The 27450-nt window shown below is 41.4% G+C and overlaps 2 protein-coding genes across 2 annotated transcripts in view; one reads left to right on the top strand and one right to left on the bottom strand.

The window, feature by feature from the left end:
* Nucleotides 1-1218: 1218 nt before the first annotated feature.
* Nucleotides 1219-21564, bottom strand: CCDC47 (coiled-coil domain containing 47). The gene is made up of 13 exons (XM_005911106.3): nt 21288-21564; nt 14836-15104; nt 14302-14409; nt 13623-13797; nt 11691-11812; nt 11336-11401; nt 9435-9536; nt 8937-9047; nt 7949-8034; nt 6587-6645; nt 6186-6295; nt 5787-5954; nt 1219-2843 (listed from the first exon to the last, which is right to left on the bottom strand). The coding sequence occupies exons 2-13, from the start codon at nt 15097-15099 to the stop codon at nt 2763-2765; spliced, it is 1452 nt and encodes a 483-aa protein (XP_005911168.1). The 5' UTR covers nt 15100-15104; nt 21288-21564; the 3' UTR covers nt 1219-2762.
* A 489-nt stretch (nt 21565-22053) lies between these two features.
* The window catches only part of DDX42 (DEAD-box helicase 42), a 35894-nt gene continuing 30497 nt past the window's right edge, over nt 22054-27450 (top strand). Inside the window, exon 1 of the mRNA XM_070390044.1 lies at nt 22054-22239. The gene's annotated coding sequence lies outside the window, so the exon portion shown is untranslated. The remainder of the gene's footprint in view (nt 22240-27450) is intronic.

Raw genomic sequence — 27450 nt, forward strand, 5'->3', positions numbered from 1 at the left:
CACCGAAACCAATAGGTCCTTGTACAACACTGCTCTAAATAATTTTCCCATTTCCAATTCCTATTGGATGGGTGGAATGAGAATGCAAATTGTCCCATTTAAAGGAAAGTTTCACAATGGTGCCTGACAAGGAAAGGTTCTATCACTAAGGAAACAGAATTGTAAACTGCCCACCCCCCACCGCAGTAAACTCTGTCATGGCTTCTGTAGACACACATGTTATATCCAGAACTTAGAGAACTCTGAAAGGGTCTGCTTGGTTTCCACTGAGAGAAAGAAAAGCAAAACAGAATAAAGCAAAAATACACCACTTGGAGAATAAACCTAGATGATACACTTTTATAGTGCTATCATTTACAGGAGAATTTTGCACGTATTACCTCTTGGTGTTGATCTACATGTGAGGCAGGTTGAGAAAATAATTACTATCCTTACTTTGTAGAAGGAAGAACAAGACTCAAAGAGGTTAGTGACTTACCCAAAGTCAAAGGATTAGTAACTGGTTTTGCTGGCACTAAAAACCAAGTCTCTATCTTCCAGTCCAGCACTTGTTGCGGTACTGCTAAAGGACCACGCAATGCTAAATGCCCACGCAATGCAGACAAGATTGGATGGCTTAGTGGTTTTCTAACACGTGACAGTCAACAACATTCTCCTTTCTTTGTCCTCTCAGTCACAGGAGAGACAATGGTGTCTTAACTTTAGTGGGGGACTTGGGGGGAGAAGCCTATTAATAGGGCTCTAAAAATAGAAAACATTCTATAAACAACTGGTGGGAATTAGGAGAGGGGTCCAGTGGTTAGGACTCCACGCTTTTGCTGCCAAGGGCATGGGTCTGATTCTCAGTTGGGGAACTAAGATCCTGCAAACCGCGTAGCAAGGCCAAGAAACAAAAACAAACTCCAAAACCAAAACCTGCTAACAATTACAGGGAAGCCTGGTGTGCTGCAGCCCAGGGAATCACAAAGAGCTGGACACGGTTTAGCAACTAAACAACAAAAGGATTATTGTCAATGCCAACTCTTTTGAGGGAAAAGCATTTCAGTGCTGACTTTTACTGAACAAGAATGACATTCCTATGGGCTTATACTCTTGTAGGGAAACCCCAGAAAAGTAAAGGCGGCACTCTGAGACTTTTGTCAATTAGTTTAATATATGTCCATAGGTAGTTCATATTAATGCTTAAATTACAAAATTAGCTGCCATGGTCCAAATGTGTGGGACTTTAAGAAAGCTTTTATTAATCAAAAGATAGCTAAGCATATCAACTTTGATTTCTAAAATGCAGGTTAAAGGTTTGTAAAACAAGGCTAATTTGAGAATTATATAGCATTAAAGTAATTCAACTTTATCTTATTTTTGTTATATTTAATAACTTAATTTCATAAACTGTTAAAAAAAATATTACATTTGCATCTCCCAGCTTACACATTTCTGCACTGACCTAGAGAAAAACCCATGTGGAGAGTTTCCATGCAGTTACAAAGGCAGCAGCACATGCTGTTTTCACAGCAACTTGTTATTGCCTCGGAACACACTGGCACATACAGCATCAACAAAAAATACCCACCCACCCCTCTCCCACAAAAAACCCAACCCTTTCCCAGCCCCAGCAAAAATTACCTGGTACAAGCAGTGACTTTAAAAAATGCTTTCTTAGTAGGAAGCATTTATAAAATGCAGAGATCTGAACAAGCTAAATGCTCGTGCAGAACAGATGGGCCTCTCCCCAAGAGTTCCTTCCTCAAGAGGCAGGAAGAACTCTCTGTAGTTTAGGAAAGCTCATGTTAAAAAGTATATTTATGCATATTCATGGCTACTTCTTTGAAGAAATATACCCAGCCTCAACTGTGGAAGATATAAAAGCAGAAGGAGAAGCACAGGGACACAGCCATAACAGAGTACAGAGCTTCTCCATGAACATCCGACAGGTTGCAGCAACCAAGGAGAACGTTTGTTGACTTCACGCAGACCACTGATCTCACCTAGGTGAAGCAGGTAATTTTCATGCATTTGTTACTCAAGAAAACATACAGCCACTTAAAATACAGCATTCACATTGTCATGAGCTCATTGTATCAGGTAAGGAGAAAACCGTGCTCCTCTTCTTCCTATCCCTAGAAGTTTCCATGTACATGTAAGTATCCTAAAGCCTACAGATAGCCTATGATACTGTCATAAGCACCTCCCACCTATAAACATATACTAAACTAGACTGTTGCGTCCCTGAAATTTCCATACCACATACAGTGTTCTAAATTTTATTTTTTTCCACAAGTTTAATGTAGACACAGAAGAGAACACCAAGAAATGTTTATTGTGTAATTCCAATTGTTATTTGTGGAATTGCGGTTTATAGTCAATCTTCATTGCTATTTCAACTGCCTAGCTTAAACAAAAAAGCAGCAATCTAATTATATATCTATAAATTTCATGATATTTCTTCAAATATCAAGCACTAAAAGTACTTATGATTCATGTTATAATTTTTAAAATGTTTTAAAACTACACAGATTTCATATATCATTCCTTTTATAAAATAATCAAAATAATTTGACTATCTGGAAGAAAATGACTGAAACAGACCCCTTCCAATGTATCTATAACCTCTGTAACACTCCAAGCCAAAACAGAACAGGTGATGAAATAAGGATTTCTCAGTCACAGGGAAACTTTAAGATGAGAAACGAATTGGTAGCTTTTGTTTCCTGTGAATTTTGAACTTAAAGGTGGCGTTAGGACTTAGCTCTCTGGGATGGCTATTACATGGCTTTCACTTTGATTTGTTTCATCTTCATTTGCTTCTTCTCCAATTTCTTTTGCTCACGCCTCAAAGCAGCTTCCTAAAGAGAAAGAGGGAATCCAAACTAAGATTTAAGTACTTGTTAAAAAAAAAAATCAGAACTGAATACTGCCTATACTGTTTAGACTAACACCACAAATAACATTTCAGAAGATAGTTATAAGAATTGCTAATACGTATGTTGGTTAATGAAAATTAACTTGAAGTAAAGGTAACTAAAATCTTTAGAGCGAAATTAGACAGTACACTTATGCAGACTTTGTTATTTTGATTTTTCCCAAATACAAGAAAGAGTAGCCCAACTTTCATCTTAACATATGTATATGCAAAGGATTTGTATTTCAGTTCAGAAAACCTTAAGATCTTCTTTGATCAAGTTATTAATTATAAATCTCTTATTAGCATAGCCTTTACACCCGAGCCCAAAACCTTTCAATCCATAATGTTTGATTGAGAATTTTTATCATATTTTTATTTAGGAATTAGGAGTATGCTTGAGTGTGTGCTCAGTCACTTCAGCCGTGTCCGATTCTTTGTGACCCTATGGACTGTAGCCTGCCAGGCTCCTCTGTCCATGAGATTTCCTAGGCAAGAATACTGGAGTGTGTTGCCATGCCCTTCTCCAGGGGATCGTCCTGACCCAGGGATTGAACCGATGTCTCTTGAGTCTCCTGCACTGGCAGGTAGGCTGTTTACCACTAGCGCCACCTGGGAAGTCCCAATATCTGTGTATATGTTTCTCTATATTTTTCAAATTAAATATGGAACAAAACAAGCAAAGCTCCACCAGCAGTGGCAAAAAAGTCAAGATCATATGTATACATGAGCCATTCAAGCCAGAAATTCATTACAGAATTTTTTTTGTGGGTGGGGGGGAGGGGGGTAAGCTCCTTTCCCATTTAATTCATTGCATCTTCTCATAAGATAACTAGGCCTAGATATTACAAAGTGGTGGTTCTAAAAAAAATACATGGTTTATACCTACAAGCAACTTACAATCTGACTTAAGTTCTGGGCCCCCCTTTTTCTTAAGCCTATTATAGTTTCAAACCCTAGAAATATTTGGAGAACTTTTTTTTTTAGAAAAACATTTTCATAGAAAATTGAAAGGCATTATCTATTAATGAGTCCATGTAGATTCTTCCTGTGTGTCTATTAAAAAGCCAATTATATTTATAAAGAAGATTGCACAAACACAGAGCTCTATTTTCAGGGGAAAAATATCCATCAACTAAACCAAACCAAATCAAACAAAAAATGCTAAGAATAGGTAGGATGAGAGGAGGCCTGTGGTATTCTGGTCACTTCGCTCGATGGCATGACTCTTCCTGGCAACTAAAGTACCACACGAGGGCTCACTTTTTCTTAGCAGCTTGCCTCCTCCACTTCCAAGTATTTTCTTCAATCCGTGAGGTTATTCTCATTAAAATTCGCATTTCCCAGGACTCTGTTTTTCTCTTTTTTTGACTAGCATTTATAAGGTTTAAAATTTTCCAGCTGGACCATGGTATCTTAATTCACAAAATATGAGAACATGCTAATGTTTGAAACACAACATAACACAACCTAAAAACAGACTTTTCTCCAAAGAGGACATACAAATGGCCAACAAACACATGAAAAGATGCTCAACATCACTCATTATTAGAGAAATGCAAATCAAAACTACAATGAAGTACCACCTCACACTGGTCAAAATGGCCATCATGAAAAAATCTACAAACAATAAATGCTGGAGAGGGTGTGGAGAAAAGGGAACCCTCACGTACTGTTGGTGGGAATGTAGAGTGATACAGTCACTATGGAGAACAGTATGGAGATTCCTTAAAAATCTAGGAATAAAACCACCATATGATCCAGCAATCCCACTACTGGGCATATACCCTGAGAAAATGATAACTGAAAAAAAAAAATGTACCCCAATGTTCATTGCAGCAGTATTTACAATAGTTAGTACATGGAAGCAACCTAGATGTCCATTAACAGATGAATGGATGAAGAAATTACAGTACATATATACAATGGAATATTACTCAGCCATAAAAAGGAAAGCATTTGAGTCAGTTCTTTCTAGTGAGGTAGATGAACCTAGAGCCTGTTATACAGACAGAGGTCAGAAAAAAAAGAATTTCATGTATTAACACACATATATGGAATCTAGAAATATAGTACTGACAAACCTATTTTCAGGGCTGGAATAGAGACACAGACACAGAGAACAGGCTGCAGACACAGCAGGGTAAGCAGAGGGTGGGGCAGATTGAGAGAGTCGCACTGAAACACACGCATTATCGCATGTAAACCAGACAGCTAGTGGGGAGTCGCTGTGTAACACAGGGAGCTGCGGGTGGCACTCTGTGACATCCTGGAGGCGTGCGATGGGGGCGACGGAGGCTCAAGAGGGAGGGGACATACGCATACTTCTGGCTGATTCATGTTGTTGTATGGAAGAAGCCAACATGATATTGTAAAACAATTATCCTCCAATTAAACATAAATTTTTAAAAAATCCTAAAACAAAAGCAACTCTTAAGTTTGAGATTCTAACTGTACAAAATAAAAAACAAAACACAAAGAAAAAAATTAGAATTTGCTAATCTATAATCAAAATAAAATTTTATAAAACAAGTTTATTTGGATCGTAGGTGCATGTGTTGGCTTTTATTAAAATTCCTAATTTCTTTCTACCTCAGTACGTGTTTGGCCTGAAAGATGATAGTGGAACTTTCAGAAAGGGCTTGTGCTGGGAACAGAATAATTCATATCATTCACCAGGATCGAGACTCAATCTAACACGGTTTGAACAGGGAAGATTACTCCTCCTTTTTCTTCTTATAGTGCTAACTGTCCCAAATACTAAGAAAATGCTAAGCTTTTAGCCTGTGCACATTCCTACAAAGAATTACATTTAACAGCCAAGATGGCGCCAACAGACATCCCCTTATAAATGTTTTACCCCAGTGATAAGAAAAGTCTGTCTTACCTCCAGCCTGCGCTGCTTCTCAGGATCCTCCTCATTCATGATTCGCTCCTTCTCAGCTCTTTTCTTCTCCTCCCGCCGGGACTGGGCTGCTTCCTGCCTCTGCACATGCGTCAGCTTTAAGAAGTTCTCTTCCACTCGAGCTCGGTTCTTGTCTGCTTTTTGTTTGCCCTTTCCCCAGGAAGCAAAGCAATTCATCAGAAATCCATTTCAGTCCAGCAGAAACAAAATCCCATTCAGTATTCTTTTATAAAACCACTCCCACCAAGCAGTTTCAAGCCAGCTAGCAAAGATAAAATCACTGAAATAAGCAAAAGATGACCCCCCTCCTCCCTGCTGCCCCCCAACAGGGAGAGGGGAACAACAAAAAGGCTCCAACTTATAATAAAAATAAAGTCTTACTTCTCTGTTGAGTCGGAACTTTTTGGCTTTATCGATAGAATAAATCACCATGTTCATCAGGGGTAATAAAGCCTCCATATCCTTTGGGTAAGTGTTACCTGAGCCAGGCACTGGAAAACAAAACCATTTTCTTATTGAGTTAATGGCAGCATTTAGACTTCTGGTATTAACTTTTTATATTAATAGGCTCCTTTCTCCAAGTTTCTTAGATAGCTAAAATGCAGCAACAAGTAGAAATTAAAATATATACAAGGATCTCTTATTGAAGAAACCTAGTAACCAAGATGCTGCCATGGGGTTGGTTTTATTGTAGTTTTTTATTGCTATCTTTTAGAAAGAAGCCATATTCTCCTTAAGATCATCTCACAGAAAACAAAGAACTCAGGAAGCAGAACACTTACCATTAAATGTAAACAATAGTGTCCTCTTAGTGTCAGGCAGCTTTAAGGGCTGACCCTCCCTGTCATAAAATAAAAGGTATTTAGAAGAACATAAGAGAGAGACTTTCCATGCACATAAGTCACACAATTCACTTAGATGAACAGATACCTGCAAATAATCAGCACAGTTATTTGTCTTGGTATCCCCAAGTCAAATACAATCTCAGAGACCGAAGGAGCTTTACAGGTCATCTGGTCCTCTCGTCTATCTGATGGATGCATTCCCAAGTGATCTTTATCCTATCCTTGAACACCTCCAGTGATGTCCCCTCTAGGCAGGATATATTTCATCTCACCTGGGGAGCCAGAAATGAGCCTATATTTAAGTATGAGGCCCATATTTTAAAACCTTTTTATTTTGACGGATTTTAAGTTTTATTTCCAACTCTTTATCTATCTTCCTATAATGAAAGCTATTGTTTTTTGAGTCAGGATCAGAATAAATTTAGAAATAATCTACTGTAGCATATAATAATTCATTTCTGACTCACCAAAGATTCCTCTTGTAATCTTTGACTTTCAACCTTCCATACCCCCACCCCATATAAGATGCTCCATGAATCCGCAACGTGATACTTTGCCCACAGTATTATTACTGAGTTGAGCAAGGTAAGGATGATGTAATGCTATCTAGAGGCATAAGCAATTTTGATTATCTTGGTGATTTTGACACAAAACTAAAATCCAAACTGGCTTTTCTACTGTACTCAACTCCACAGTCCTTAGCCAAAAATTTAGGTCAGAACCAATTCTACACCAAGGGTAAACGTAAATGTGCTCCCCTGAGACCAGGTGTGAAATCAAACAACACATTTAAGTCCTGAATATGTGTGTTTGAACAATGTTTTTATAAAGCCAGAAACTTTACAAGCATTAAAGGTGTCTGATAATACACTAGAAAGAATATATTCACCCAACCGTTAAAGAAGGAGGAAAAGGCCACGAATTACAAAATGCTTACATTTGCAATCAATCAAACACAAGTCAGACACCACAGATTCACATCATAAATTAAAAAAAAAAACAAAAAAACCCTAGACTATAAAAGACCGAGATTACTAGCTGTATTTTCTTAGTACCAGCCAGTCTGTAAGATTCTCCTTTACTCACTGAGTGGGTGATGCGTACATGCAGTGACACATGCTAACGGGGGTGGGGGGCTTATTTGATTGTTTCCCATAGGTTTTCAATTACCTTCACGATGCATGCAGTCAAAGCAAAGGAAAACTCATTTGGGAAGGGTAATTGCAGAAGCACCTTGCAGGTATTTCAACACAGAAAGCTAGTGAAGAAAACTGATCAATATTTTTATCTCATACGTACTCTTGCATAATTTTTGGACCAGAGAACTGGTCTGAAAAATGAATGGATTCAATCTTGTCAGCATAGTGTGTAAGAAAGTGAAGCATCTGAAATAAAGAAAAGAAAATTATTTTTTTTAAAGTAGGTTTGATGCAACTCCCTTTTTTCATAAAGATATTCATTCTTTAATCCTCCTGACTTTTGTACAATGTCATGAAGCCTAAAGCTTTACAATGAAACTAGCACCTTTTTTAGTCACACCAATGATCAAAAGTCTTTCTATTGAGCAACTGAGAATTCATCCAAAATAACGTTCAAAATACAAATGAAAAAAGCAACCATACCCCACCCCCCCAAAAAAAAAAACAAACAAAGAAAAATACGAATGAAAGCATGAACATAAAATGTAAACTATTTTCAGGGATTCTTCACAACCATATTACCCAGAACTTACATTTAGAACTGTCTTTCAGCTATCTTATATTTTTATGATAGTAAGATGTGCTGCTACCATATACGACCAAGAGAAAAAAAATAGTTTATTTCTTTATTGGCTGTGTCGAGTCTTAATTGCTGCATGCAGGATCTTTTGTTCTGGCGTGTGGGATCTAGTTCCCTGACCAGGGATTGAAGTCAGGCACCCTGGGGATTGGGAGCACAAAGTCTTAGCCACTGGACCACCAGGGAAATCCCTATACCCATTTTCTATTCTCACTGAAACTTAAAAAAAAAAGATACTAAATGATATGGTGATAAGGATTAAAGTTGTAGTCCTTTTCCAAAAAGCCTGAATGCCATTAGCAATCCTACGGACAACTGATTCTTGGTTTAGAGAGAACTTCTTGGCTAATAAAATTGCCTTGACAAGTGAGTCTAGTGTTTTAAGGAAGGTATTTTCATGGTTGTGTGGGAAAGGAAGATAAAATGGTGAACTTGTACAGCGTAACTTTCAGGGAGGCTGCCCTGTGCATGGCCAAGGTTTGCAAATGTATGTTGCTACTGTCTTTACCTTTGTGTCCATCATTCCGTCTGTGACTTCTCCCATCTCTGACAGGATGGCCAAGGAGTCAGGCAGTCCATACTTCGCTCCTGACTTAGGTTTGTCACTACAAAACTCACTCTAGAGGAAAAAGCGGTTGAAAGTAAGACACGATATTTTATTATGCACAGGAACTTCTTTTCTCAAGAGAATAGGTACTGACCTGTTTCAAGGTGATACAACTGGTCAAGTTATATAATTATCTTATGCCCTGAAGTTGAACTTTTATGTAATAAAGAGACACAGTTTCTTTTTTTTTTTTTTTTCTTTAGCCAGTCTCTTTGTCAAAAGGAACAGTGCATTTTCGTACATGGCCAAATTGTGCAAAGTGTTCTCTCAGCTCACTTGAGGCCGCCGTCCAGGGAATTTTTCTGACAAACGCAACCGGCCGGCCGATGTTTGTACGCAGCGCCATAGCCAAGAGACACAGTTTCTACGTATTATTTGAGTTAGAAGAACCTGACATACCAGATCCTGCATCTCCTTCTGCAGTCGCACCAAGGCTTTCCGAGCACCAACAGCAAACACGTAGGTATCCATGTCTTCATCATTCATAGTTACTTTTATTTGCTTAAAAAAAAAAACAAAGAAACCTCACTTATTAGGTTCTATGATAGGCAGATTTCTAAGACAGCCTCCAAGATTACTGCCGACTGCCACATCCTCTCCTTGAATATGAGCAGGACTTGGGAATGTGGTATTATTGCTCCCATGATATTGTGTTACTTGGAAGATGGTCCCTAATCAGCTGACTGAGTTAATCAAAAGGGACACCGCCCTCCACCCAGGTGGACTGATATAACCAAGGGAGTCCTCAGACGGGACTGGGCCCTACTTAAAGAAAGAGTCAAAGTGTGAAAGGGCAATGGAGCGGGACGAGGAGATGGAGGGGATGGGGGGGGCGGAGCGGTGGGAGCTGGACGGACCACATGGCAAGTGCCTGAGAAAGGCCTCAAGGAGCTAAGAATGGTTCCCAGCAACAACTAGCAGGAAAATGGGAACCTACAACCACAGGGAGCTGAATTCTGCCAAAGCCTGAATGGCCCTGGGAAGAGGGCCTAAGCTCCGGAAGCATGGCAGCTCTGTGCATCACCCCACCCCCATACCTTGCCCCACGCCTCTCTTCCATTTGGCTGTTCCTGAACTTCATCCTCTACAACAAACTGGTAAGTGTAAAATGTTTTCCTGAGCTCTGTGAGCTATTCTAGCAAATTATTGACTCTGAGGGGACGGCTGCGGGAACTCTATATATTTATATCTGGGCAATCAGATGTCTGGTGGCCTGGGACCTGTGAAGTGTGGGCAATCTTGTGGGTCTGAGACCTTTAACTCGTAGGTCTGGCACTAACTCCAGGTAGACAGTATCAGAACTGAACTGAATTGCTGGCCACCCCGCTGGCATCCGGAGAGTCAGAGAATCGGTTGCCAGCACTGGGAGCTAGCAACACCCCAGAAGCAAGTTACACGGTTTTTAATGCTCTACACTGGACCAGAGAGATAAAGTTATAAGCCTGAAGAGTCTGGTATGATAAAACATGGTCCTATTTCTTTTATTAACTCTTTAAAAGTTTAGGTAAAAATTTACCAGTATATATAAGGATGAAGGAAATGTTAACAGAGGGAGATATGGCAAAGATCTGAGGAGATGGCAGCTGCTAAAGAAAAGGTTTTCTACCCTTTGATCACTGAGGGGAAACTATACAAAGTAACACCTTAAGCAGAACCCTCCTGATAAAAAGGGCTTAAAAATACAAAGAACTTCTTGTTTGCTGAGGTTGTTTATGATTGCAGGGGGAAAAATAGAAAAACAAAAACCAACAAAAAAAGGTAAAAGGCTGCCTGGCTCAGAGGAAAAGCAAAGATTAAATCTACCTCAGGAAAGAACTAAAACTGATTACCACAACACAATAGAGAATAATTTCTATGAAAAAGATGCTGAAGATGCAGCAAAACTTCCTCCTTTGAGTTTTAATTGATGAGGCTCTAAAAATGTGTAGATTAAATCATCTGTGGCCATATTAGAAAAATTACATAAACAAACAGGTTTGCAACAACAAAAAAAGGAGAGCTTTTAAATAACAATTGAGTTTCAGTCCAATAAAAATATACAAAATATTGTATATTATTGATACAGCCCTTATTAACCAGATATTATTTGTAGCTCCTGGGTCACCCCCCGCACCCCCAGTTGCAGCTAGCTGCCAATTGTGTAGAACATTATCTGTCTAAACAGAAAAGGTTCCATTTTGGAGGGGACAAAGGACACAAGTTGTCACAAAGTCCAAATATAATCCAGGCAAGAAATGGAATAAGCTCTAAGACGTGAAGAAGCCAATCTGTACAGAGAAAACCAGGGGTCGAATACCTACCACTTGATCACTCACTGGCCTCATCATCCGGGCCAGGACATTCAGTAAGTCCTGCCTCTTGAGGAACTAGAAAACAAGAAAAAAGAAACCCAAGAGAACAATTGCAACTTCTACTTGCTATAAGGAAAAGCCCTTAGAAGGGAACTCACATGCTTCATAAAATACACGCTACATTAGCCAGTCAGTAAAAAGACAATACTTAAGTTATTTGCTTGCATAGCTTGCACGATCTTAGCTCCCTGACCAGGGATTGAACCCAGGCCCCCTGCAGTGGAAGTGCAGAGCCCTAACCACCAGACCACCAGGTAATTCCCCAAAGATGATTTTTAGATCTCATTTTAAGTTCCCCACTTACCCTCAGCTGGATAAGCATCCCCTCGCAGCACACCCGGCCAGAACACCACAGATTGTAAATGTGCTCATTCTCCTGGTTCAGCTTTCCTGTGCTGGTGGCTTCTTTGTTGGTTCCATCATCCCCTGGGGGTAAAACCACTTACCATGATCCGCTGGAAATGTTGGGCCTAATCACCACACTCTCTTCTACTCTGACCCCAACATGATGGTAACTTTAGGTGAGCAATACTTAGCTATCTTATAGAAGTCTTCTTTACACATAGATTACAAGAGATAGGCATTATTCCTTTTACTTCTTATTGTTGCCATTCAAAAATTATGGACTCTAGCATTACTTGCGTGTCCTTATCAGTTAATGACATCCAGCTTGGAGTATAAATATCTCAAGAATAGGTACAAAATAGAACAAAGTCAATTTAGGTGTCTGCCAAAAGTTTTTTAAAAAGAAAGAACTAAAACAAAACCTATGTACTGAATAAAAAATATCATTAGTATTAACTAGTCAGCACTCCCTCATTGTGTCTCCTTTCAGTTAACTTTATCCAAGTTTGCTTTTTCAGCAGCAAAATAAAAGTGGTATTAAGTGTTGTATTTTAGAGCTAGTGTGTGTTAAAGCGTTAAGTCACTCAGTTGTGTCTGACTCTTTGTGACCCCATGGACTGTAGCCCACCAGGCTCTTCTGTCCAAGGAGTTCTCCAGGCAAGAATACTGGAGTGGGTTGCCGTTTCCTTCTCCAATTTTAGAACTAGAAAAAGCTCAAATTCTAGTCACTTCCTCTCTTCATTTAATTCATTAAGTGTACCAAAAAAGTGTCCAACCTTACAAGGTAAAGCAGACTGATACACCAACTAAACACATACCAGAGGAAGTGAAGACATTAAAGGCTGCTTATATTTTTCCTAATTTCCAGGTCAAAAAGTACTGAAAGAGTATACTATTGTGGAAAGCATGGATTTTGGAAGTAGGTAGACTGCTGCTGCTAAGTCACTTCAGTCATGTCCGACTCTGTGCGACCCCATAGATGGCAGCCCACCAGGCTCCCCCGTCCCTGGGATTCTCCAGGCAAGAACACTGGAGTGGGTTGCCATTTCCTTCTCCAATGCATGAAAGTGAAAAGTGAAAGTGAAGTCGCTCAGTCGTGTCCGACCCTCAGCGACCCCATGGACTGCAGCCTTCCAGGCTCCTCCATCCATGGGATTTTCCAGGCAAAGTAGGCAGACTAGGTTCTAATATATCATGGTTGCAACCGAATAGCTTAGACAAGTTTTAACATCTCTGGACTTCAGTTCCCTCTTTAGGAAAATAGAAACTATATCCAACTGACAATTTTGTTCTAAAGATTGAATAAGAAACAATGTATGCAAAGCACTCAGGAAACATAGTACACAGTCCCACTAAGAGCAGAAGAGAGGGATACTTGCTTACTACCAAAGGGAAATAAAGTGTTTAAAGCCAAACAGAGGTGAAGGTGGGTGAGGCCACCTGACCCCCTACCCTACACAGTGACAGGGCCTCCTCTGAGGTCCTCCAGCGTACACCCCTGCAGTGGATCTCAAACCAAAGTGCCCAAAACTTGAAGGAATTCTGCAGGGCTTCTAAAAGATGAATTGAAAGCATTTCACAAACTACCAAAAATGTCAAAACTCTTTGCTGTTGGCTAGATTTTTATCAACCTGTTTTGATAACACTGATTACTTCAATTCTATCAGAAGCTGCATAGCAAATGACGAATAATGAAAGATAAGAAAACTATTTCATAAATGCAATGTATTCATTATGCAAAAATCTAACAAAAAAGGGATCCTTGAGAGAGGGAAAAAAGCATCCTCTTCACAGTGCAGGAAAGCAGTTAGATGCTGATACTGAGAATAAGAAGCAGTTCTTACCGCGTAGTTTTCAAGCAGGTGGCTAGACCTGCATTAGCTTAACTTACCTACTAAGGTAAAGTTGCTCTCCAAAAGCTCCCTGTGAGTGTTAAACCAGGCCTGAGCAAGGCGACTGTTTTTATTCTTCCCGATTATATAATTCATGATGTATGCAAGCAGACCAGTCACCATCAAAATCTCTAGATAATAACTCTCCCAACTGTTCTGGAGGTGTGCAGGAACCTGAGGAAGGACAGTCATTCCGTTTAATGTTGACTGAGGCTTTGAAGGACAAAGCTAACTCAAGGGATAAAGGAGAAGGAGACTATCCATACATGAAAGCGGATACTTTAGATAACTGTCACTGAATATGGTTATGCTTTGAAAATAGGCCCATTTCGGTGTTCTAGGTCAGTTTTGTAAAAGATTCTTTAAGGAAATCTGAGGATAATCATACGGCATGAAAAGCTGGAAACCCCTCTGTATTTATCTTGATTCTGAGCCCCATCCCCCAAATAAACCCAAAGTCTATCTTCTTCATTCCTTGGTAAATAAAACTAGGAAGGCTAAAATAAAAACATAGGGGTTGCTTTTCTATGTGCACAGTGTTATCAGAGGAACTGATGTCAAACTCTTCCACGGCTCCCAGGGTTATATCAACGCCAGCTGCATGTCACTAATTATATTTCTGAGATTAATGACAGCAAGATATTTTGTCAGTTTGGGATTCAAAATCTATATACCTACATCAACAATTGTTATTGGGTCTTTACTTTTGCTAGAAGAAGTATCTGGTTTGTCTTCATAACCTTCAAATTCTTCATCATCATATGGTTCACTCTCGGTATCTCCCTCCTACAAAAACGAGGCACAATCTGTTTCCCCCATAAATCTCACAAGCAGTTTTATCTCATTTTTACAGGCACCATTTGTAGAGGAAAACAGAACATGAAAACAGCAAGGGCAGGACACAGAGATATGACATATTTTAAACAAATGACAACTCTCCATGCATTTGAACCCTGGGTTCCAAATGACACAATTTCCACCCACCCACACACCAATACCCATCTAGCCCACTTCTTCCCCGCTTTCCATAGAGAAAAATACAATTCATTCTTTGTTGAATGTAAAAGGTGGCAACGAGCCACAAACATTTAGAAGAGCTCCACCTGCTGAACAAAAAGGAACATACCAGAGAGTAAAGGTCTCCCTAAGTGCTAGTTACACCATGTCCCATCCTTCTAATTTCCCGAGAAATCAGTGGAAAAGCAGCTTTACCTGGGTATCTGCATCTTCAAAGTCTCCTTCTTGGCTTTCATCCTGCCCTTCCAACTCCACGGTGGTCTCATCTTCATCATCTTCAGTGATGATCACCCGTTGAGGAGACTCAGTGACAGAGTCTTCTGCGACATCCTCAAATTCAGCAAAGTCATTATCATCATACTCTACGATGTCTTCCTCATCCTCAAAATCATCAAACTTGGCTTCAGAGACACTCCCAAATATCAAAAGGACAACACAGAAAGCATGGAAGCCTTTCATTGCACCTGAAAAATGAGTCAAAAAAAAAAAAAGACAAAACCAAAAAACCCTAAATGGACTGCTTTTCTACATATACTGATCACATTTTGTAAATAGTTAAAAAATAAATCTAAGATTCTCCCACTTTTCTTATTGAATACTACTCATTTCAGATAGTATTATAGAAACAACAATAAGGTGAGGCTCAAGAGGCCTGGGTTCTAGTCTGGGCTCTCTCACCAGTTATCTGTAAAATCTTGGACAAGTCATTTAATTCCTTTAGGTTGGGTTTCCATTTATGCTGTGTATTCAGGAAGCATTTTTTTTTGAGTGCCTATAAAAAGTTTTATATAGAAACTGGGAAGAGGAATAATAAAAGAATGTGATGCAACTATTTATTAGTTGTAATAAAAATAATGCATAAATAGAAAAGCTCTATTTATAAATATTTATAAATAGAAAAGCTCTATTAAATCAACTTTATACGTGCAAATCATCATCACCATCAAAGCAAATGTTTAAGACACAAAGTGCTACACACTGTCCTAAAGGCTTTACAAAGAGCAACTAATTTAATCCTCTTAACAACCCTCTGAAGGAAGTAGTTTTATTAACTGGCCCATTTCATATAATGAAATGTGACTGGCAACAAAATGTGCCAAATGATATGAAAATATTAAGGATAATGAAATCATCTTACCAAATGCGTAAGGTTTTACAAAAAAGGGGAGTGCATGTGAGGCAGAGTTTGAATAGTAGCTAGATTTCAATCACCAAATCTATTTAGGCTATATTTCTAGTCCTCCTCTCTTTTTATCTAAACACCAGCCCTACATCACCAAACATCTAACAGACTTGTCCATTGTGATGCCTTACAAACTTTTTCTGTATAGTATAATAAATATCAGGTAGTATGGCAGAAAGTGAAGAGGAACTAAAAAGCCTCTTTATGAAAGTTAAAGTGGAGAGTGAAAAAGTTGGCTTAAAGCTCAACATTCAGAAAACGAAGATCATGGCGTCCGGCCCCATCACTTCATGGGAAATAGATGGGGAAACAGTGGAAACAGTGTCAGACTTTATTTTTTGGGGCTCCAAAATCACTACAGATGGTGACTGCAGCCATGAAATTCAAAGACGCTTACTCCTTGGAAGGAAAGTTATGGCCAACCTAGATAGCATATTCAAAAGCAGAGAATTACTTTGCCAACAAAGGTGCGTCTAGTCAAGGCTATGGTTTTTCCTGTGATCATGTGTGGATGTAAGAGTTGGACTGTGAAGAAAACTGAGCGCTGAAGAATTGATGCTTCTGAACTGTGGTGTTGGAGAAGACTCTTGAGAGTCCCTTGGACTGCAAGGAGATCCAACCAGTCCATTCTAAAGAAAATCAGTCCTGGGTGTTCTTTGGAAGGAATGATGCTAAAGCTGAAACTCCAGTACTTTGGCCACCTGATGCGAAGAGTTGACTCATTGGAAAAGACTCTGATCCTGGGAGGGATTGGGGGCAGGAGGAGAAGGGGACGACAGAGGATGAGATGGCTGGATGGCATCACTGACTCGATGGATGTGAGTCTGAGTGAACTCCGGGAGTTGGTGATGGACAGGGAGGCCTGGCGTGCTGCGATTCATGGGGTCGCAAAGAGTCGGACACGACTGAGCAACTGAACTGAACTGAACTGAAATATCATAGGCTTTGTGGGCCACATACCTATCTCTGTTGCGTATTCTTTAAAAAAACAACAACAACAACAACCCTTTAAAAATGCAAAAACAATTCTTAATTTGCAGACTGTACAGACAGCCTGCCTCTCAGGCTGCATTCTGACCCTGCCCAAAAGTCACCTCAAACTCAACAGGTACTTGAATTTCTCTATTTTGATATTCGTATCAGTCCTATATTTCTAGTTCTTACTTGTTGAAAAGAGCAAGATACTAATTTCTCATCTTCTTTTCCCTTTAAAATCTAACCAGTCACCAAATTCTGGTGTTTCCTTCTTAGATTCCCAAAGCCACCATAACCCAAGTTATCACCGCCTACTCAAGAAGTACAGTATTATCCTAAATGGTCTTCCCTGTCTCAACTCTCTCCCTACTTCTCTCTAAAAACTACCATTATTCTTCTCAGACATGACTCTTGTTTTACAAGGATTCAATAACCAATGAAGGCTAACCAGTTCCTGTAAAATAACATAAAAACCCCTCTGGCTTTCACTGCTTTTCATAAAATGCTCCTACCAAAGCAAATCAAACATACTGTCAATGAGCACATCACTGTTTCAGATGCTATGCCAAGAGAATCTAGCTTTAAGGATATGTGTTACAGCATGATAGGAAAAATCTAAAACTGGTTAAATCATGCATATATACAAAAACAAGCTTACTTTTTGTTCATTAATGAATGAAGTTAGAACCCAACCCGTGTTGTTTTAGAAGCAAATACTCAAACAAAAAGGTCTGGAAGGTTACACATACATCTACATACAAAGAGTAGTTATTACATATGATAGGAGTATGGGCAATCTGCATGATTTTTCTATTTTTCTAATTTTTCTATGATGTTTTTGTAATAAAATGTTCTTTACAAAATAAAAGGATAGTTCTTGCACTCAAGAAAAGGCACTGTAATGTGAGGAACAGCTACAGCACAGAGGCAGGAAGCAGCACATTTTAGAAGTCTGGAATGATAGAACATTGGGTTTGCAGACCCAAATGGGATAAAGGAGGCTAAACAGGCCTGCACAGGCCAGATCGTGATGATGTTGCTGTTTTGTGGCTAAGTTGTGTCTGAGTCTCTTGCGACCCCATGGACTGTAGTCCACCAGGCTTCTCCCTCTATGGGATTTCCCAGGCAAGAATACTGGAAAGAGTTGTCATTCCCTTTTCTAGGGGATCTTCTAACCTGGGGAATGAACCTGAGTCTCTTGTGTTGGCAGGCCAATTCTTTACCACTGAGCCACCAGGAAAGCCCAAGAACATGATGGTTCTTATTTAAATACCACACTAAGACGTGTGGATAATGAGAATCAACTAAAGGATTTAAGTAACAGAGTGCCACAATCAGATCTCCAATTTAACCCTGACAGCTCATACACAGGTGAATCTGAGAGGGGCACCTGAGGTGGGAAAAACTGGAAGTGGCTGAGAAAGACAGAAGATAAAACATGACTGAACTGGCAGTGGTATTGGGAATGAACAAGAAAATAGATTTGACAGGTATTTAAAAACTCTATTTGTCATCATAAAGAATGTGGGAAAAGAAGATCCTGAGTGATTCCAAGTTTTGGCTTGATTAACAGCTGGACAAAGCCGTCCTTGAGATAAAGAACAACAAAGGAGGGGAGAAAAATGGGGGGAAGACAATAAATTAACTTTAGTACCGGCTGAAAGGTTTGGAGTGTTTTCAAACAGTACGTTAGTTGATTAACATTTCTCTCTTAATTTTCACAATTCCAAAAGGTATTATAACTTATTTTACAAAAGAAGAAAAGGAAGCAGTTTGAAATAAGGCTATGAGCCTAAGTTGGAAATAAGATGGTTCAAGAATGGATCAGATCCCCAGGGAGCATGAAGAGTTAGATTAAAAAAAAAAAAAAAGGGCCAAAACATCTTGAAACAAATCATAACAGCTAAAAGGTGGGCATGCTGCTGCTGCTGCTAAGTCGCTTCAGTCGTGTCCGACTCTGTGCGACCCCAAGGACGGCAGCCCACCAGGCTCCGCCGTCCTTGGGATTCTCCAGGCAAGAACACTGGAGTGGTTTGCCATTTCCTTCTCCAATGCATGAAAGTGAAAAGTGAAAGTGAAGTCACTCAGTCGTGTCTGACTCTTCGAGACCCCATGGACTGCAGCCCACCAGGCTCCTCCGTCCATGGGATTTTCCAGGCAAGAGTACTGGAGTGGGGTGCCAAAGGTGGGCATAGTAGGGAGAATTAAAATGGGAAACTAAGGAATGGATGGAGAAAAAGAGACTTTGGTTCAAATGCTATCATATTACAGAAGCCAAAGGAGAAACACATCTCTAAGGAAACAGAGGTTCGTTTCAATTGCAGCAGAAAGTTCAAGTAAAATACGGACCAAAAATTTCCAAATGTTAATGAGGAAGTCATGATTGGCAACTGCAAGGAAGTGGTGCAGGATGCAGGGAGCTGAGCACTGAGAGTGAATGGGTGGCAAAAGGGAGTACAGACTAATCTCTCAAGGTGCTCTGGCATCGTGAATATTCTGTATCTCATATTTACAATACCATAAATTCATAAAGGAAATTGGTTCAATATCAAAGACTATTGCCCAATACCCTCCAACTCATGGCGGCTCAAGCAATAGTCTTAGAATCGGACAAAGTTCATAAATTTTGAAAGGCACAAATGATTTGAAAAATGCCTCCAAGGAGAGGTCAATATTCTATCCTTTCCAACATTTCATCTTTGAGATTAGCACCAGGGGACATTTTATAAGAAAACACAGATGCCTTCTTGACAACAGTCTCGAAGAGGTTTTTGCTGTGTCTCTACTCACTCTTCAGCTTCATGGGCAAAAGTGGAAAAAGTATGAAAAGGAGCACCTATGTCGGTGGAGTTAGATTTGCTTTAAAACATCAGCTCTGGGCCTCCCTGGTGGCTCAGTGGTAAAGAATCCACCTGCCAATGCAGGAGATGTGGGTTCAATCACTGATCCGGGAAGGTCCCACATGCCTTGGAGTAACTGAGCCAGTGCAGCACCACTATTGAGCCTGTGATCTAGAGCCTGGGAACTGCAACTACTGAAGCCCACAGGTCCTAGAGCCTGTGCTTGGCAACAAGAGAAGCCACCACAACGAGAAGCCCAAGCACCACAAGCAGAGAAAAGCCCTCCCAGTATCGAAGACCCAGCAGAGCCAAAAATAAATAAATAAAATTAAAAGCAAAACAAAACATCAGCTCTACCATTTGCCAGCTGTATGATCTTGGGCAAACTACTTAAATCCGTTTCCCAGGTACAAAAAAAGGAGGTCCATTCACTCCATGCCTCGTAGGGCTACAGTGGATGTGACAGGAGATAGGTGCTTGGCACATGTAAGGCCCGCAATAAATAGCAGTTCCTATTACTTCCTTCCACTGTGCCTTATGAACGCCCTGTAAGATGTAAAAATACTTTATCTTTAGTATTCCCTTTTAGATCCGTGTTAGAAACTTTTTCAAATAGAGAAGCAAATACAGGTTAACATTGGCACAGTCAGCCTGACTGCCTGCCTGCCAAAAGGTCTGTGAATTTCCACTTAGAATGTTTACACCACAGAAGCACTTCTAAGATAACTCAGCATTGTAACAGAGCCCCTTTAAGGGTATTTAGGTTAAAATTATCCAAGCCATCTGTGCCTTGGCCTTCAGTCTCAGAAGTCTCTCTGCAGGCACCTGTCAACTCATTTCTCAAATGCACAAACCCTGCCGGAGGGGCAGACCCAAGACTCCCTCGACAGGCCACACTGGCACTGACAAGTCCTGTCTGATTTCTTCTCCTAGCTTATTCGGCAATCTCAGCGGTTGGTTTAGTCGCTAAGTCGTGTCCGACTCTTTGCAACCCCATGGACTGTAGCGCCAAGCCTCTGCCCACTGTATTTCCCAGGCAAGAATACTGGAGTGGGCTGTAGTTGGGTCAGGACTTAAAAACGAAAGATGAGCGTTAAGTGTGGAAATCATTTCTTGTTGGCGTTTTAGAGTGGGCCTTTCTGACAATGGCCAGACCCTAAAGCTTCTGGAGATCATGGAGACATTCCAGCCTGTCTCCTTCCAAACGCTGGATAAAAATGTCTTATGTTAGAAACCTGCAGAGAAGAGTCACCATCGAGGTTGCTGCTTCTGTCTGTCAAACTAGCTGGGTCTAATCTCTCCCCAGCACGGAGAATCAGTTCTCTGCTCCATTATTCTTGCTGCACGCTCTAACTTTGCTCTGCGGGTTGGCATTTGCTCAGAGTTCTGGAAGTTGCCCAAAACCGTTAAAGTCACCCCGAACAGAACTCCCAACAGAAAATAGGGACTCGGGGTGGACAAAGTTTGGTTATGTTCTTAAGAAAATCGGGAAAGGAGAGAAGGCGAGAAGGCGCGAGGATAGAAGCATGTCACCAAAAGGCTGGACTTAGGGGCCGGACTGGGAATAGGGACCCGGGTAGGCCACGCAACTCAGCGTCACCGCTCGGCCCGGCCAGGCCCCACCGACCGCGTCACGGCCCGCGCCTTACCTGCACCGGGGGCTAGAACTCGGCCCACTGCTCCTGCAGCCGCCGCTTCTATCCCGCCTGCCTCTGGTCCCGGCCACCGCCTGCCGGGTCGCCGCGATTTCACTGTCCCGACGCCTCTAGGACACAGCTTGACCAGGCAGCTCAGTCACGCCGCGCCAGTCTTCACGTAGCCTCCGCCAGCCGTTACGTAGAATGCGTGAGGCCGGCCCGCGCCTGCGCGCGGCACGGGGCCAGGACACAGCCCTGGGGACTGCGCGAGACCGCCTGCTCCCCCGCCTAGCTGAGACGAGGTAGGGCGGCCAGGAGAATTACATAAGCACCGCCCCTGGGCAGGAGCTGCCGGCGCCTATCCCAGTGCTCTCCGCTAGGGTTCAGTCTAGTTGTCATCACGCTGAACCCGTGCTCCGGAAGTTAAAAGTCACCGTGCTCTACAAGACCACGTGTCCAGGGGCACGCGGAGAAATGTCGCCCAGGTCGTATTTGCTAAGGAGCAGAGTTTAGGGAATCGGCAATTTCATGTGCATGTATTTTCCACCCGAGCCCCTTGTGGGGGATTATTTTTTTTGGCAGCTCCCTGCCACTACTACTTTCTTCACTCCCAGACCCACTCCCTATACGGGCCATGAACACTCCTCACTCAGGTCCGAGGCGTCTGTGAAGTTATCTGGGAGCCTTAAGGCCCAGCGCCCGGGGCGCCTTCCGGGAGCCGTAGACCAGGCCCCGCCCTTCGGCCCGCGCTCTCCGCACTGCGCATGTCCGGTTTTGTTCCCCTCCCCCCTCCGTCAGCAACGGGCCAAGAGGCGGTGGCGGCGGCGGCGGTAGCGAAGGGGGCGGAGAGGGAGGAGCGCGGCGGGACTGGGCCTGGACCGCGCGTACTTCGGGCCGTGAGGTTCTCTCCGAGTCGGCGGTAGCAGCAGCTGCCTCCGCAGCCGCAGCAGCAGGTTTGCGCGAGGTGGGTCTGGACGCGGGGCCGTAACCCCTTGGGGGCACCACAGGCAACTGCGGGGCCTAGTGAGGGCCAGGGAACCGCGGCCTCTCTTAACAAAGAGTCGGCGGAGCTTCCAGGAAGCCGAGGCGCAGGGGCCCGGGGAGGGGTAGGAGTGCGGGACTGAAGACTCAAGGAGCCTTTCGGAGCCTCGTCGCCCTCCTACGGCTCCCGCTTCTCCCACAACTCTTGATGAGGCCCAGTTGGCGGCTTTCCGGAGGCGGCGCTCGCCCGTCCGGGAAGGGATTTGCAGGGTTCTGGGCTTCGGGAGGCATAGGCATGGGGAGGATTCTGATCCGAGCCAGCAGCAGTTAGCAGATGCTGGTCTCCAGATCGGGGGACCTGCCAGGCCAAAGTTGCCAAATCTGAAGACAGTGAAAGGCATAGTCGGTGATCTTTGTGTAGTTTTGAGTGTATCTGTGACTAGCATCAGCCTCCTCACAAAACTTTTCTATGGCCTGCTAAAGAGCCTTTCTAATGTGGGTAAATAATTTATATGGAGTTGCAAGCTTAGGCACCAATAATATAAGGAAGAACAATCATACTAGTCGAGACTTCGGGGGAATCTTAGCTTTCTTATCACCTTAGCGGAAGCTTTGCCCCCTCACCCCTTTGGGCGGTCATTCAGATTCCTCAGGGTTCCCATACAGTTTGTTTTTTTGTGAATGATCTTTGTATATATCTGTTTTCTGTATACACACCACCGAACTCCTAAAGAGCAGAGATGCTGTTTTAATTCGCTTTAACTTTCCAGAGCCAAGCCCAGTGGAAGGTCTTTGACACCAAAATTCATGTTTAGACTTTAAGTGGTGAAGGAAAAAAAATGTATGTTGTGTTTTCCTGTACCCAGATGGGACATACTATGGCCTAATATGCAGTTCATTCACTCAAGAAATATTTTTGTTGATAACTTCTGTGTGCCTATTCCCTACCAGTGTGCTTGGTTTGTGACCCTGACCCTCATGAAACGTTGTAGTGAGGGAAAGAGAGAAAACAAATATATAAATTATACTGTATGTTAGAAGATGATTAATGCCTTAGGTGAAAAAAAAATAAAGCTGAAGAGAGGAATGGGGAGATGTTGCCTTTTTAAACAGCATGGTCAGGGAAGTGTTTACAGACAAGCTGATGTTTAAGTGGACTAGATAAGGAGGTGAGGGAGTGAGCCCACCTAGTTTCTGGAGGAATGATCCTTCCAGGCAGAGGAACCAGCAAGTATAAAGACCTTGAAGAGGACAATGCTGGCTTGTTAGAGGAACAGTTACAAGACCAGCATGTTTGGAGTACTGTGAGCAAAAAGGAGGAATTATTAGGAGGTAAGGTCAGGGAGGGGAACAAGGCGTTGCAGGGAGCACCAGATAACCAGGACCTTTTAGGCTGTTGTGAAGATTTCATCTTTCTTCTGCCTGAGATGGAAACTGAGAGTTTTGAGCAGGGGAATGGTAAGATCTGACCTACACTGTTAATAATTCAGTGCAATTTGTGGAAGAGTACAGTTCTTTATGTTTTAGTTTTATCACATCTTTATGTAATCAGCTCTTAGTTTCTTTAAGCTGGCAGAGAGAAAAGAGATGCTTCTAAAACAAGTGTAATCTAGCAGTTACTTATTTTGGCTTTAGAAGAATGTGTTGAAATTCTTGGGTTTTGTACAGATTCTTGCTAAATAATCAGATTTATAGTGTGTGAGTTATTCTCAAGGCAGATTATTAGATAGAGTAGATGGTGATCAACTGTCACTAGAAATCTTACTCCTACTCCAAAAACACAATGTTAATGATAATGAAAAAGTAACATTTTATAATCATTTGTTTTTAGTCCACTATTTTTAAAGTCATTTATATCTTATTTTCCACCATTTCTCAAAACATAAACTAGCCAAATTATCTTCCTTATGTTCCTACACTTATTCTACTTTCCTAGACTTTGCTGTTTCTAGCTTTCCTCCTTGCATCATACTTCTCTACTCAGCTTATATCTTTCCGTGTTAAAAAAAAAATAAAAAACTCATCTTCTGGGTTCTAGCTCTCTTTTGAAACCTGTCCCCATTTGTCAACTTGTAGTGATCTCTGACATTTTCAGTGTCATATGGCACCAGGGTATGGAATCTCTAAGTTGAAAGAAACTTGAGAAGTCTTAGCTTGATATTCTCCATTAACCAGTGGAGAGATTGATTTCTGGGGAAAAAAAAAATAATGATAAACATGACAGCTAATACACATTGTGCACCATTTGCCAGGTTTTGTTCCGGGTGTATTTTTGTATGTGAATTCAGTTTTTCACACCAACCCTATGAAGTAGGTGATAGTCTCACCATCTTAGAGACGAGCAAAGTAAGGCCGGAGAAGCTGAATAACTTCCAAGAAGTTCACATCAAGTTAGTTGGCAAAGCCAGTGTTTAAACATAGGCAGCTTGCCTCCATGGTCTGTGCTGCTTTACTGTGCTGTTAAGATTTTCTACTAAATCACATTTTAGTGCCTAAAACGGTACCAAGCAGGTATTGATACTTTATGCTGTCCTTAATTTTTCTCGTTGGCCAAGTTGTGAATCTCCCCAGGTCTCCTATATGTTGAATAAATATGAATGATGAGTGTATTCTCTGGAAAACAGAAAAGAAAAAGAAAATGAATAAGCCATAGAGTTTGTAACATGGAGCTGGAGAGAGAAAAAAAGAACACAGATAGTTTTGAATAGATGTTGGGTGTTTTAAGACTAGAACAGGAGTTTAATGAAGAAAGTAGCTTTTCTCTGGGAAATCATATTCATGTCATAGTTCTAGGAGTTGGTATTTGAGATGGGCGTTGAAGGATAGGCTTTGGCAGATAGATAAAATGAGAGATCTGGTGGGAACAGAATGCAGGTTGAGGGAAGAGCATTCACCAGAGTGCATGTAAAGCGGTTCATTGCCACAATGGAGAGTCTCATTCCAGCCTGATTGAGTAACTAGAGAGCTGTTGAATTGAAGGGAATGATGGGATCAGAAGTGTGTGGCCAGAAGGTGAGGGGTCAGGGTCTGGAGAAACCCCGAAGGAGGTTTGAGTGCTCACCCCCTTTGAGTGTGACTTTCCCTAGTTCCAAAATATTAACAAACACCTGCCAAAGAGGTGGGAATTCTTATTTTCTCTTATTGCTATTTATTTCTGACCCACTGTTACTTCAGTTAATACTTTACCTCATAGGGCTGTTTCCCTCACTTCTTGTAGGTTAAGGAAGGGAGAGATGTTACCTCTCAGTACTGGGCACAAAACAGAAGGTGATTATTGGTCTACATAAAACATGTTGGTGATTTCTAAGACCCAACTCATATTGCTGTCTTTAAAGCAAATGCTGATACATTTTGCTTATGGTTCTATTAGCTAATTCTTTTCAAAGTAAATGTTTTATTTTTAAAAACAGTATTTTTTAAAGAGAAAAAATGTAACTGAAATTTCACAAGTATATTTGCATTTTAGAGTAGAAACTGAGGTCTGGACAGCATCATTCTCCCTCATAAACCAGATAAAATAACACTCTAAAAATACATGTGTAGTTGAATTCTGATTCTTTGATTTTCAAGGGTGTTTTTTTTTTAACTTGTAAAATAACACATGAAAAATCAAAACCACTTTCAAGTGGCCAGGTCACGGACGCTGAGTACGTCCACACTGTTTTGCTACCGTCAGCACCACAGTGTCCACAGAACTTCTTTCATGTTAGAAAACTGAAACTCTGCCCCCATTAAGCAGTAACTCCCCATCCTCTCTCCTCCTAATTCCTGGCAACCACCCTTCTACTTTGCTTCTGAGTTTGACTAAGTACCTCATGTAAGAGGAATCATACCATATTTGTCCTTTTGTGAGTGGCTTATTTCTTTTATTTATTTCTGGCTGGACTAGGTCTTCGTTGCTGTGTCCAGGCTTTCTCTAGTTCTGTAATAGCGAGGGCTACTCTCTAGCTGTGGTGTGTGGGTTTCTCATTGCGATGGCTTCTCTTGTTGCAGTTTCCAGGCTCTAGGCCCGAGGGCTTAGTTGCCTCAGGGCATGTGGAATCTTCCCGGACCTGGGATCAAACCTGTGTCCCCTGCATTGGCGGGTAGATTCTTATCCTCTGTATGACCAGGGAAGTCCAGCTTATTTCCTTAACTTGACGTCCTTAAGTCTCATCCGTGTTGTAGTGTGTGTCAGAATTTTCTTCCTTTTTAAGTCTGAGTACTACTGCTATATATTTATCTTGCCACATTTAGTTTATTCATCCATCTGTAGACACTTGGGTTGCTTCCACCTTTTGTCTTGTGAATAATGCTACTTGGAACATGGGTGTAACAAATGTCTGTCCCTGTTTTCAGTTCTTTGGGGCATATACTCAGCCAGGAGAGGAAATGCTATATCATATAGTTCTATGGTTAGTTTTTTAATAAGCCACTATAAAGGGAGCTTTGAGAAGACCCATGAATGGTGGACTACATTAATTTTTTAATGTCCTCACTATGTTTTGACTTCCTTATTAACTATTGAGTAGATTTCTCTTCTCCAGTGTTTGCCTAGAGAATGCAAATTACTTTCATTGACTTATAACCTAAGCAGAGGAGGGCTCATTAAAAAAAAAAATGATAAAACCAAATAGAGATGAGGTTGGCCATCTTGTGCTTCTTATATCTGCTACAGTCCCTCAGACCTCTGATTGTTGAGGACCTGTAGCCATACACGTGGACTAATAGTAGGAAAACGGTTCAAGAAAGTCAAAATCAGTGGTATCTGAGGATGACCTGGCTTAGATTTCATCAGGACAGCTGGTTGGCTAGATAGCAAGGCTTATAATAATAGGAGCTGATGGATTTCACAGATACTGGGATGAATTTTGAAGAGCCTGATATTTATCCATTCAACGAAAAATTTTTGAGTACTGTGTACACCAGGCACTAAAGATACTATGTTGGACAAAACAAGAAAGTCCTTGCCCACGTGGCGCTGACATTCTAGTCAGTGGGTTGTAGAAAGCACAATTGTTTGGCATTGCTGGAGACAGTTAATTGGGGAACATGGGCAGTGTGACCTAGATCACACTAGTGAAAGGTGTGGGGGCACTTAAGGGTTCTCAGTCTTTGGGTTGACCCACATCTTGGAAGAGTTAAAGTATTGCATATTTTTAAGCTATTAAGCAACTCTCACCTGCCCAAGGTCATGCTGCTTGCCTGTCTGCAG

This window comes from Bos mutus, chromosome 19 (genome assembly GCF_027580195.1).
Source record: "Bos mutus isolate GX-2022 chromosome 19, NWIPB_WYAK_1.1, whole genome shotgun sequence".
Taxonomy (NCBI): Eukaryota; Metazoa; Chordata; class Mammalia; order Artiodactyla; family Bovidae; genus Bos; species Bos mutus.

What these genes read in the sequence shown, in the direction of transcription:
- CCDC47 (XM_005911106.3), bottom strand. Translation starts at nt 15,099, where the DNA reads ATGAAAGGCTTCCATGCTTTCTGTGTTGTCCTTTTGATATTTGGGAGT. An exon ending in ACCCAATAACAATTGTTGAT is followed by an intron (nt 13,798 to 14,301) that starts GTAGGTATATAG and finishes GTCCTTCCTCAG; the next exon opens with GTTCCTGCACACCTCCAGAA. An exon ending in ACTATTGTTTACATTTAATG is followed by an intron (nt 6,296 to 6,586) that starts GTAAGTGTTCTG and finishes TTTGTTTTCCAG; the next exon opens with TGCCTGGCTCAGGTAACACT.